Source organism: Phascolarctos cinereus, unplaced genomic scaffold, assembly GCF_003287225.1.
Source record: "Phascolarctos cinereus isolate Bilbo 61053 unplaced genomic scaffold, phaCin_HiC Scaffold_4;HRSCAF=312, whole genome shotgun sequence".
Lineage (NCBI taxonomy): Eukaryota > Metazoa > Chordata > Mammalia > Diprotodontia > Phascolarctidae > Phascolarctos > Phascolarctos cinereus.
In genome coordinates, this window is record NW_027555847.1 from 507,842,308 (window position 1) to 507,854,711 (window position 12,404).

Genomic DNA, 12,404 nt, shown 5'->3' on the forward strand with positions numbered 1-12,404 from the left:
GACGTGAAGAGATGGGGGAGAGACTCGTTTGAATCCGTTCCCGGGTGATCCTCGCCCGCCCCTTCGCCTCCGCTGCCTCTTCGTTTCCCTCCAGAAGGTCGGCAGCCGTCGCGTCGCCTCCGCCGCAAGGGCCGCAGGTCCTCAGTGGTTGGGCTGCCGCTTCTCCCCCCACCTCCCCCCGTCCCCGCCGCCGCCGGGCGGCTGGAGCTGTAACAGGCGACGCCGCGAGGGGAGCTCGAGCTGCGGCGCCGCTGAGAGGGGCGGCCTCCGCCGCCGCCAGCGCTCCCGTCTTGTCTCCTCCCCCCAAATATGGCAGCGGCAGGCGGCGGCGGTGGCGGTGGCGGTGGCGGCGGCGGCGGCGGCGAGAGCGGCCGCCGCACCGTGTTTCTGTTCGACCGGCGCGAAGAGAAGTCCGAGGTCGGGGAGCGCGCGCTGCACTTGGACGAGGGCGGCGGCTTCTCGAGCTTCCGCGGTGCCGTCTGTCAGGTGAGGAGGGAGCGCAGGAGGGGACGGGGCGGGCGGGCGAATGAGGTGCGGAGGCAGGCAGCGGCCCGCCGCGCAGCCTGGCAGGGCCCGGGCCATAAACCTGTCACCCGTAGTAGCCCTCCGCACGCCCCCGGGCCTGCGCGGCGGAATGCGCGGCGGGGAGAGGGAACCTGTCCGCGTCCTGCGCGCGGCGGCCCTGCTGCGGAGCCGTCAGCCCCAACGCGCGGAGCACACGGGTCCCCCGGCTTTGAGGTGGCGGGCAAGCTGTGCACCTTTCTGTGGTGTATTGGGACCCTTGGAGACCTTGGGGGAGTAGAAGAAACGTGCCAGGTGAAGGATGGCTTACTTTTTCATCCCGCGTGCCAGCGAAAGTTGTTTCTTGGAGGTGTCCCGACTTCAGAAAGTTGGCTTTTCTCGATTTAGCGTGCAACTTTTTCATCGATTAAAGAGGAAGTTGATTTGGGCTGAGAGAAATAAGTGTGATGTTCCCTTTAAAAAAAAAAAAGGAAATGATGTGTTTAGAGATGGGTAGTATCCCTTGGGTTCCCAACAGTGATGATTTTTTTGTTTTTGTTTTTTGGTTTTTTTTTTCGCATTACAGTTTGGAAGTTGCAAAATCCCTGTGGGGTATGTTTGCCACAGGGTTACTGAAGGATGCTGTAATTTCTCCATCAGGCTCTTGGGCCATCATCACCTTGCAGAGAGGTGTTATGAAGGGTAGAGGAAAACTTTGTGAAACCTAGCCCCATACTTGGGACCTTTTTAGAATCAGCAGCCTGATACTCAGGTTTTCTGAAACGGGACCCTGCTTCATAAAGAATTAAATCCAAAAGTGTCCACAGACAGCTATCCCTCTCCCCCAAAACCCAAAACAAAACATTGAATACCCATACGATCTGGTATTTATTTTGTGTTAAGATTTGTTTAATAGAAATACCAAGTGCGCTGGTAGGCAAAGTGTTGAGGTGTTTTTGTATGTTTCGGTTTCTTTAAGAATAATTTTAAGCTTAAAACTTTCTTGTATTTCCATTACCTAAAAAAGTCTTTTTAGATTTTAGAGGGACTTTTCATGTTGCATCGTTTGCAAACAATAACATAAGATTGTTTTTTCAAAGCCGGTATGTAGTATTATCTAAAAAGATTACAAGGCCATTTGGAATTTAATTAATGCCAGTTGCTTGATTGGGCTCTGTGAAAGGTTAGATAGGATTATGACTGTTTAGAAATTTTAAATTTAGAGCACTAAGCTTTATGGGACAAATTTTTTTTTTAGGCAATTGGGGTTAAGTGACTTGCCCAGGGTCACACAGCTAGTAAGTGTCAAGTGTTTGGTCTGAGGGCAGATTTGAACTCAGGTATGGGACAAATTTTGATGAGGTGAACAGTTATCACAAAGATCATGACCACGATTTTCAGCAGCCATTCTCCCACCACCACCACCAACTTTTAAAATACAGTATTTAATTCAACAAATGATAATACAGTAAAAATTTGGTAATATGCACAATCCCTTGGGTCAGTAGGAATTATACTTTCATCTTCAGATAAACGTGCGTATGCAACTGCACACATTAAAAATTTCTTATTACATTTCAAGGGTTTTGGGGAAGGTTGGTCAGCAGTTGTCATTCTGCTAGGTCCCACAGGCAAAAACAATCCCCGCCTTCAAAGAAGCTCACTTTCTAAGGCAACATGTAAATAACTAATTACAAAGAAACAAAACCACTATGTATATTTTTTATATATATGTGTGTATATGTATATATATGCACATATTTATAAATGCGCACATAAACACATACATGCAAACATACGGTAATTTGAAGGTAAACTGAGAGAGGAAGATTCTCTACCTTTTGCTCCTTAAATCAGGAGAGGCCTCTTACAGAAAGTGAAATTTGAACTAAGTCTTGAAGGAAGCTATGGGATCTTGAGAGGGTGGTGAGGAAGGAGCTCATTTCAGCATTGGAACTAGTGCAAAGGCAAGGAGATGAGAAATGGCTTGTTGTGTGTTAGAGAATCAGCAAAATAGCCTCTTGTGGCTGGATTATTTTGTTGTTCATTCATTTCAGTTGTATCCAACTTGTCATACCATTTGGGGTTTTCTTGGTAAAGATAGTGGAGTGGTTTGCAATTTCCTTTAACTTATTTTACAGAAGAGGAAACTGAGGCAGAGTTAAGTGACTTGTCCAGGGTCATCCAGCTAGGGTCTGAGCCTGGATTTGAATTCAGGTATTCCTGACTCCAGGCTGGATCATAGAGTACATTAAAGTGTAAGAAGACTGGAAAGACAGGAAGGGGCAAGATTGTGAGGAGCTTTATGCCAAACATAGGAGTTTTTAGGAAATCCACTAGACATTAATAGAGAGCCATTGGAGTTTTAAGTAGGAAAAGTTTGGCAGCTAAGTGCAGGAGTAGGGAAAGACTTGAAAAACAGGGGGAACAATTACAAAGTGGTGGTGGTAGTGGTGGTGTGTGTACAGTTAGAGAGAGAGAGATTGGAAGAAAGAAAGAAGGTAGAAATATCATTTGGGTATGGTGGGGTGAAAACGAGGTGAGAAGGATAGTACTTAAGTTTCCTGCTTGGATGCCTGGGAGGATAAGTAAAGGAGAAGTTTGGAAGGCAGGTTGGTTTTAAGGGGAAGATAATGAATTCTGTTTGTATATGATGAGTTTGAGACATTGAATAACATATTATTTCCAGATGTTTAAGTGGTGATGCTGGACTAGAGCTTAGGATAGAGACTAGAGTTGAATGTATTTGATCTGAGAATTTTTTTGCATAGAAATAATACTTGAACTTTTGGGAACTGATGAGACCACAAGGGAAATAGTATGGAGGGAAAAATAAGAAGGCCTGGGACAGAACCTTTGAGATATGTGTGGCACTCATGATTAGTAAATGTGGTACAGAGGAAGATACCTAGCAAAGGGGATGGATAGGAGGAGAACCAAGAGAGAACTATGTCACCAAAACTCAGAGAAGAGAGTATTGAGGAGTAAAAGATGATCAGTAGTGTTTTAAAAGGTTGCAGAGTGGTCAAAAAGGATGAGGATTGAGAAAAGGCCACTGGATTTGGCAAAAGATCACTGGTGTCTTTGGAGAGAGCAGTTTCAGTTGAAAGAAGAGGTTGGAAAACAGGCTGCAGAATTTTTAGGAGAAAGTGAGGCAATCATTTGGTGTGGGTGGTTTTCTTAAGGAATTTATCTGAGAAAGGGAGATAAGATATATAGGACAATAGTTGGTAGGCATGGTAGAGTCAAGTGAGGGTTTTTTAAAGTTGAGGGAAAGAAATGGACAATGTTATAGGAAGTAGGAAAGGAACCGGCATATAAATAGATTTATTGCAAGCTGCTGGAGAAAATAGGCAGAGATGGGACATGGGACTAAGGGTACAGGTAGAAGTGTTGGCATTCACAAAGGAAAAAGTCTACGTCATCATCAGAGACTGAAGTCAAGGAGAAAATAATGGGCTAAGATCTCCTAGTGATGTGAGGTGAGGAGACAGGAGTGAGCTTTTTGTGAATGACCTCTTTTTTTTTTCTTTTCTGTGAAGTATGAACCTGTCTTCTTCTGAGAGGGTGGAGGGAGGAGGAGGTGAAGTGGGAGGCTCTGAAAGATAGAATAAAAGACTTGGAGTAGCCATTGTGTAGAGTAAGAGAGAGAGTCTATTTGGCAGGAGTAAGAGGATTGCCTTGATCCGTTGAGGGACCATATTTGTAGCGGATTCAGTCAGCGTGATTTTCTGATTTCTTCTAGTTTGGTTCGGCAGCTTGTGAGTAGGAGCAAAACAGGTTATTGGTAGGACTAATCCAAGAGTGGTTTGTGATAAGACAAATGGGACAAAAGATTCAAGAGTAGGGATTAGTGTAGAATGGACCTGGTTTATTAAAAGATTAGTGTGGGGAAAAGATGAGTGTTATTGCAGGAGTTACAGCCCTGGAAACAGCAGAAGGGTAGAGACTTAGGTATGGTTAGTAAGGCATGTGGAAGATAGAAATGATAAAATATGATCAGATAAAGAAATTTTAGAGTGATAACAAGGCATATAGAAAGGTGGAGTGATGTAAGATTATGATGATCAGGTAATATAATTTTAGAGATCATGAATCTAGAAGTAGAAAACTTCTGGATGACAAAGCATGTATTTTTGAGGTAGAATGGAGGAATAGGTCATGTGAACTGGGAAGTTAGGGTATTTGAGGGAATATCAGCATTAAAGCTCTGTATTATGAAGGCAGAAGTTGGATGGAGAGAGCCACGGGTGTGAGTCAGGCACTGAACTCTGAAGAAAGTACAATATTCTAGTAGTAGAGAGATAATCATCACTAGAATCTGGATTAGGTGATAAATTTGGATGTTGAACTCCAAAGAGGAGAGATTTCTGAATGGTGGTAGTAAGAGGGAGAAGGTCTAGAAGTGTTCATGGGAAACAAGGATTTTTCTGACTCTCTTGCTTGTGACCAGTGGATACAGAATGGGACAAAGTGTAGTCAGCCCTGAAAGAGTGGACAATGAAAGACATGGACAATGTTATAGGAAGTAGGAAAGGAACTGGCATGTAGATAGATTTATTGCAAGCTGCTGGAGAAAATAGGCAGAGATGGGACAGGGGACTAAGGGTACAGGTAGAAGTGTTGGCATTCACAAAAGAAAAAGTCTACCTCATCATCAGAGTCTCATTGAGTCCCTCATTGAGAGGGAGCCAGGTCTGAGTGAGTGCCAAAAATGGAAGGAGTGAGAAAGAATGAGTTTTAAGATGAAGGGAATTTGTTAATTATGGATCAGGTATTCCAGGGTTCTAAATGCCACAGTGGAAGGAATGAGTAAATGTGGAATGGGACATTTGAGGGGGAAGCGGAAGGGTTGAGGAAGATGGGAATAAGCGAGTGGGCAGTGAAGGATGAAAAAATGGAGGATGAGGAAAAGGGTTTGTACAATATTTAGCAAAGGGGTTGGTGTCAGAATTACTGGGATAGTGACAGTATAAGAAGATGAGACAGTATGCTAACCATTGAGGGAAAAAGATTAGTCCAGGCAGAACAGTATCACTGGTTGGAGAAAGATTCCTTTAGAGATGCAGGCAGGTGGTTATTGTTCAAGGCTCCTTCAGGCAGGTAGTGATGTGGTCTGTGAGTCCCAACTTAGAATAGCAGGAGAAAGAGGAGATTATACTAGGAATCTGGGAGCCCTGGCAGGAAGCAAGAGATAGAGGTCCAAGGGAGACCTGAAATGGGAGAAGACCTTGAGAGGGCTGTTTTATTTTGTTTTTGTTTTGGGTGATATATAAAAAGAAGGCATCCACTGATTCTTGTTGATTTTTTTTTTTCCATTTCTGAAAATGTCTCATTCTGTGCCTCTGGACTAATACCTTTCAAGAGGACTAAAGCAGTAGTCATCATCAGTCTTCTGGAGGCATAGTTTTTTTTTTTTTTGCGAATTGGGGTTAAGTGACTTGCTCAGGGTCACACAGTAAGTGTCAAGTGTTTGGTCTGAGGTCGGATTTGAACTTAGGCCCTCCTAACTTCAGGGCCGGTGCTCTATCTATTGCGCCACCTAGCTGCTCCTGGAGGCATAGTTGATCATTGCATTGATTAGTCTTTTTCTTTCAGATTTTTCTATAGTGTTGTAGTCATTGTATAAATTTTTCTATTGGTTCTGCTCATTTCATTGTATCACATTGTACAAAGTCTTCCCAGATTTCTCTGCATCTGCTCTTTCTTGCCATCTTTTTATTACAAACGAATTTGTATTCTAAATTGGTGATGCACTTGACTACCACTGACACATCTCTTTGCTTGGCATATAGTGCAAGTGTTTGTTGACTCTTGCTCTGCTTTCTTCTGTTAATGCAACGTTCTATAATCATAATAATGAGAACGGTGATGATATAGCCTAAGATTGTGTTAGATTTTTTTTAGCTGTTATGTCACACTGTTGACTCATGAAAACTATTTTCAGGGAAGAAGAAAGAGTGTTAACATTAAAACAGCATATTATGAAGGCCGGATCTGGGATGGAGAGAGCCACGGGTGTGAGCCAAGTCCTGAACTCTTGATAAGGAAAGTAGAATGTTCTGGCAGTGGAGAGATAATGGTCATTGGAAGAAATAATATATGGTAGAAATAAAAATATGAATATAGTGTCACACAAGTTGGGGGGGAAATATTATTAAGAAGTAGGTGTTGGTAGATAATGTCAAATGCAATAGAAAAGTGAAGGAATTAGAAGGTCACTGATTTTTGAGAGAATAGTTTTAATATTGTTTAGTTGACGTCTGACTTTTTATGACCCCACTTGGGGTTTTCTTGGAAAAGATACAGGAGTGGTTTGCCATTTCTTTTTCCAGCTCATTTTACAGAGAAGTAAACTGAGGCAAACAGGATTAACTGACTTGCCCAGGGTCACACAGGTAGTAAATGTCTGAGGCCAGATTTGAACTCAGGAGGATGACTTCCGGATTCCAGACTGAGCACTCTATCCACTGTGCCACCTAGCTGCCACTAGTTTTACTACTAGTTGAGTCTTAAATTTCTAGAGTAAGAAGTAGAGCTATCTAGCATAGGCTATGTTTTCTAAATTAAATTATACTTATTTTTTCAGTTAACAAGCATGTATTTTCCCTTTATCTCACCCCTCCACCCTGGGGAAAAAGAAAAAAGAAAATACTTGTAAAAATCATCTGTATAAGGGGCAGCTAGGTGGCGCAGTGGATAGAGCACCAGCCTTGGATTCAGGAGGACCTGAGTTCAAATGTGGCCTCAGACACATAAAACTAGCTGTGTGACCCTGGGCAAGTCACTTAACCCCATTGCCTAGCTTAAAAAAAAATCATCTATATAGTGAAAGCAAAACAAATTCCCATATTGGCCATGTCCAAAAATGTATGTCTTATGATGTCTCCTTACCACTGCCTTCAAATGTATTCAAGGATACCTCATCCATAAGAAAGCCTTTATTAGATCCCATACTTCCCAAAACTACCATTTAATATTTCTCCTCTCTCTCAGACAAATTCCTAGAAAAAAAACCTGTCCACTGCCTTGACTTCTTTCCTCTCACTCACTCCTCAATCTTTGCAGTCTAGCTTCTGATCTCATCACCAAGTGGGAATTGTTCTCTCTTCAAAGTTCAGTGATCATTGAGGTGCTGAATCTGATGTTCTTTATTCGGTCTTTATCCTTGTTTGGCTATTTGCTGCATTTGACACTGTTGATGACACTCTCTTTACTGGATTTTTGTGACACTCCCGTTTTCCTGGTTCTCTTCCTTATATGATCATTCCTTCTTAATCTCTTTTGCTTGTTCATCCTCCCTGTTAAATGCACGTAATTATGGATGTCCTTCAAGGCTATCCTAGGCTTTCTTCTCCTCACTCTTTCTTGGTAACCTCATTAGTTCTCTTGGGTTTAATTATCATCTCTGCAGATGACTCACATTAGCCCTAGTCTCTCCACTGAGCTTCAGCTCTGTATCACTACTTGCTTATTTGGGCATTTCCAACTGGATGGTCTGGACACATGTCTAAAAGAGAACTCATTTTTTCCTCAAAATCCAACCATCTTCTAAACTTCCCTATTTTTTCATCCTCATTTTTCTATTTTTCTAGTTGGGAAGTCAACAGTATAGCCTTTATGTAGTGCTTATTTTTAAGGTTTTTAAAGTACTTTACATGGGTTACCATATATCTTCATCATCAGTCTGCCTTTCTTCCAGTCAGGAAGTCAGTAGTAAGCTAGCATTTATATAATGCTTTTTAAGGTTTGTAAAACATTTCACATGTGTTATGTATTTAATTTGATCCTCAAAACCACACTATTAGGTAGAAAGGAAACAAACAGGCACTTATCACTTACTATATGCTAAGGATTGTGCTTAACAGTTACAAGTATCTCCCTTAATTCTTATAACAGTTTTAAGGGGAAATGTTATTATTGATTATCCCCATTTTACTGTTGAGGAAGCTGAAGTTGAGAGAGGATAAATGACTTGCCTATGGTCACACAGCTGGAAAGTGTCTGAGGCAGGTCTCAAGATGGTCTTGACTCCCAAAACCAGTGCTCTATCCACAGTGGTTCCTAGCTGCCAATATGCATTTATTCAGTGATTACTATGTGTCAGGCACTATGCTAAGCTCTGGTGAAATAAAGAAAGGCAAAAACAGCCCCTGCCCTCTAGGAGCTCACATTTTAATGATTCATAAATTTGTTTTATCCATGTTACCTCTACTCACTTTCCCTTATACCAAATATCCAATCAGTTGCCAAATCTTATCCTTTTTATCCCCATAACATCTTTTATATTGGAACCATTTTCACTACTCACAAAGCTACCACCTTACTCCCAGCCCTTATTATTTCTCACTTAGATTTTTGTAACATTACTAACTGTTCAAGTCAAATTACTAGCTGGTCAACTGCCTCAAGTCTCTTTCCACTACATTGCTGTCCAAGTTCTTTTCTGTGAGTGGCAATTTGATCATATAATTTCTCTACTTACTCAACTCCAGTGGCTTCCTATTGACATTAGAATAAAATAAAAAATCCTCTGTTTAACTTTTAAATCCCTTCATAAATTGATGCTGACTTATCTTCTTCAGCCATACTACACTTTTCTCCTTCTCCCTCACACTCTGATGCAGCCAAACTTGTTTTATTTCTTACACGTTGTGCTTGATTTCCTCCGTTTTTTTTTCATTAGCCATCCCTCTTGACTTATTTGCACTCTCTTTTCCCCTCAGTCTTATAAAATTCTCTTCAAGATGTCTCTCAAGTTCCAACCTCATCCAAAGAATGTTGTATTTAACTTTTTTATTTACAACTAGTTCTTGCTTAACTTAAGTGGACATTCCACAGATCTCACATAGCCATGAGCGACTTCAATGGCTGGGTCCCCTCTGCAGGTGGAGTTGCTTCAGTACCTGGAGAGGAGGACCTCTAGTGCAATGTGCTGCTGCTGATGCCACTGTCACCCCTGCCACATCCCTGCCAAGAGCAGAGACCTGTCCCAAACCTCTCCCTCCCAATTTTAATTTGCATAATGAGAATTTATGTGAAATGAGAACTATTTATATTCTCTTTGTATTTTGTATATTCTATATATGTTTGTTTCTCTATTAGGATGCGAGCTTCTTGGGAGAAGTGATTGTTTAATTCTTTGTATCTCTGACACTGTGCTCAGCACATTGTGAGTGTTTGATGTTTTTTGATTAAGTGATGCCTTTGCCTTTCAAAGACTATGTCAAGCTCAGGAATGGTTGGAATACTTTCAGTTGATTTCAAGAAAAATCAATTTCTTCCCATCTAGAATGATATTTAGATTTGCAGAATAAGTTAATTTGGGGCAGAAGCTCTTTTCTTTTGCTTTTTTGGAATATTGGGTTCCAGGCTTTTCTATCCTTTCTCTTAGTTGATGTGGAGTCCTTTATGATTGTCTAGGATTTTTTTAAAAATTAATTTATTTTGATTTATCAGCAATCACTTCCATAAGCTTTTGAGTTTTAAATTTTTCTCCCCCTCCTTTGCTACCTTCCTCACCAAGATGACATGCAGTCTGATAGGATTTTCTTGATATATGATCTTTCCCCTCCTGGTTTCTTGAAGAATTTTTTTTTTTAACTTAGGAGCCCTGGACCTTGGCAAGCCCATTTTTTGGTATATTATAAGTTTCCCTTGTGGTGACCTGTGGCTGTTTCCATCTGTTACTTTTGGACAGTTTTATTTTGTGATTTCTTAACATTTTATACCCAAGTTTTTTGTTTTATTATGTTTTTTCTTTTGCTTAATTATGGATCTCTGCAATGTTTTAGAGTTTGATTCAAGAAGTATAATTATGTCAGTTGCACATAGGAGCATATAGAAAACCTTACCATGCTCAGGGAGGGGATCATTCTACAGGATTATTTCTGTTTTTAAGTCTTTCAGGGATTCTTGAAGGATTTTAATGTGTGGTTTTGGGGAAAATTTGTCGAAAAGGAGTCTTGATTTATATAGTATGGTATTCAGTTATATAATCTAGGACAGACAGGGCATCTGAGGGAAAACTGGGCCCAGAATTCAACAGGGGAGCAAGCAAGCTATGTATTATTACCTTTGGGAAGCTGTAAAGCTTATTTAATGATTCCAAGATTCACCCATAGTGACCCAATATCCTTTTAAATTCCAGTATCCTTAATAAAATACACGCAATTTTTTTGTTGTTATAAACTTAACAAAACTGCAATCAACATGAACATTTCCATGTAAAAATAAGATTGTGAATGAAACTGAGTCTGTTATTATAGTTTATGTTTTTTTAAAATTATGTATTTTGAGCATATTAGTTTCAGAGCTTTCCTTATTATTTGTCCCATTTTGAACTTCTCATTTCTTCTGTGTATTAAAAAAAATGGACACTTCTTCTCTTTTTGTTGTCTCACCATCAGTCACCCTCAGATACTACCACACCACCTTTCCCCCCATTGTAAAAGCCTTCTCTTGTAATGAACAAGCATAGTCAAGCAAAACAAATTCACATATTAGCCATGTCCAAAAATATATGTCTCCTTCAGTGTATCTAGTCACATCATCTCTCAGGACTGTGAATAGCGTCCTTCAACATTGGTTCTCTGGAGTCTAATACTAATATTCTGTATTGCGGTAAGCCATGGCATAAAGCAATCTCCAAAGAACTAAAAATCACTATCATACATAAGACAGCAACAAGATACATGGTGGTTATGAGCAGGTTATGACATAACAAACTTCAAAGAATAGCAAGAGTAAAAGATGTCATCAAGGAAAATGTAGGGTAGGAAAGAGAAGATTGGCTGGTCACTGGGAGAAAAATGGCACATTGACAGTGGCCAGAATGTCCCATTGTTGTCCTTAAATAGTTAGGAGAAAGTGAAAAAAAAATCTCCCAGAATGTTTGGTGTACCACAGTAATTGAATAGGTTGGTCAAGGTATGGATGTTTTATAGTTCACATATTTGGAGGAATGCCTAGATCTTTGGGATCATGGATCTATTTGAGTAATATTTTTCTAGGAACCTGATGATTCTTTGATTTTTTTTCCTCTGTTTTTTCCTCTACTTTTCATCTGTTTTTGATTCCAGAATTGTGAGAACACGTTATGTACATCTGTAATATTTTTTGTTGTATCATTGTATTTTTTGATTTTCCATTCTTTTTTTTCTGAGTGTCCATTACTTTACTGAGGTTTTCCAGTTTTTGTTCTAAATTTATTATTTTGTTTTTCATGTTAGAGTTCTTTTAAGAGCACTTAATTTCATATTTACCTCTTCACTTTTATTTCTTTTTTCAGTATTTATAACCATTCCATTTTTTTTTTCTGGGATTCTGCTTGTGGCTTATTTAGAATTATTATTATTTCCCTTTTTTGTAGTTAACTTCCTGGGGTCTTCTTAACTCAGTATTTCTTTAAAAAAAAACCCACCAAGTTTTTATTGATATTTTCCGTTTCTTACATCATTGAGTTATCTTATCCCATGTATCTCTCCTCCCCTCAGAGAGCCATCCTGTGTGGCAGATAGTAATTTTTTAGAGAGGAAAAACAGCACAAGTGTTGATACATTGAAAAAAGTCTGAAAACATGTGCAAAGTGTAACACACCTGTGGACCTTCCACTTCCATGAAGGGGTAGGTTGGGAATGTGTTTTTATCTCTCCATTCAATTCTTGTTTGATCTTTGTAATTTTGTTACATTTACTTATGTTTTTTTGGTGTAGTGTTCTTTCTGTTTACATTGTTGTAGTTGCTGTATATATTGATCATTTTCTTAGCTCTGTTTACTTCACTTTGCATCAGTTCATATAAATATTTCCATGCTTCTCTCTGTATTCACCCCACACATTTTTAAAGCACAGTAATATTCCATTACATTCATGTACCACAGTTTGTTTAGCCATTCCACAGTT

At 40.1% G+C, this 12,404-nt stretch overlaps 1 protein-coding gene across 5 annotated transcripts in view; it reads left to right on the forward strand.

Annotated features, from left to right (window-relative positions):
* The first annotated feature begins 224 nt into the window (after positions 1–224).
* The window catches only part of SMCHD1 (structural maintenance of chromosomes flexible hinge domain containing 1), a 234,804-nt gene continuing 222,624 nt past the window's right edge, over positions 225–12,404 (forward strand). For 3 of the 5 annotated variants that reach the window (XM_020970644.2, XM_020970647.2, XM_020970648.2), the window contains exon 1: positions 226–486. In XM_020970644.2, coding sequence (XP_020826303.1) covers positions 310–486 — 177 coding nt within the window. In that variant the 5' untranslated portion in view covers positions 226–309. Of the gene's footprint in view, positions 487–12,404 lie in introns of all 5 variants that reach the window. The other 2 variants (XM_078153486.1, XM_020970646.2) reach the window with 2 other exon arrangements.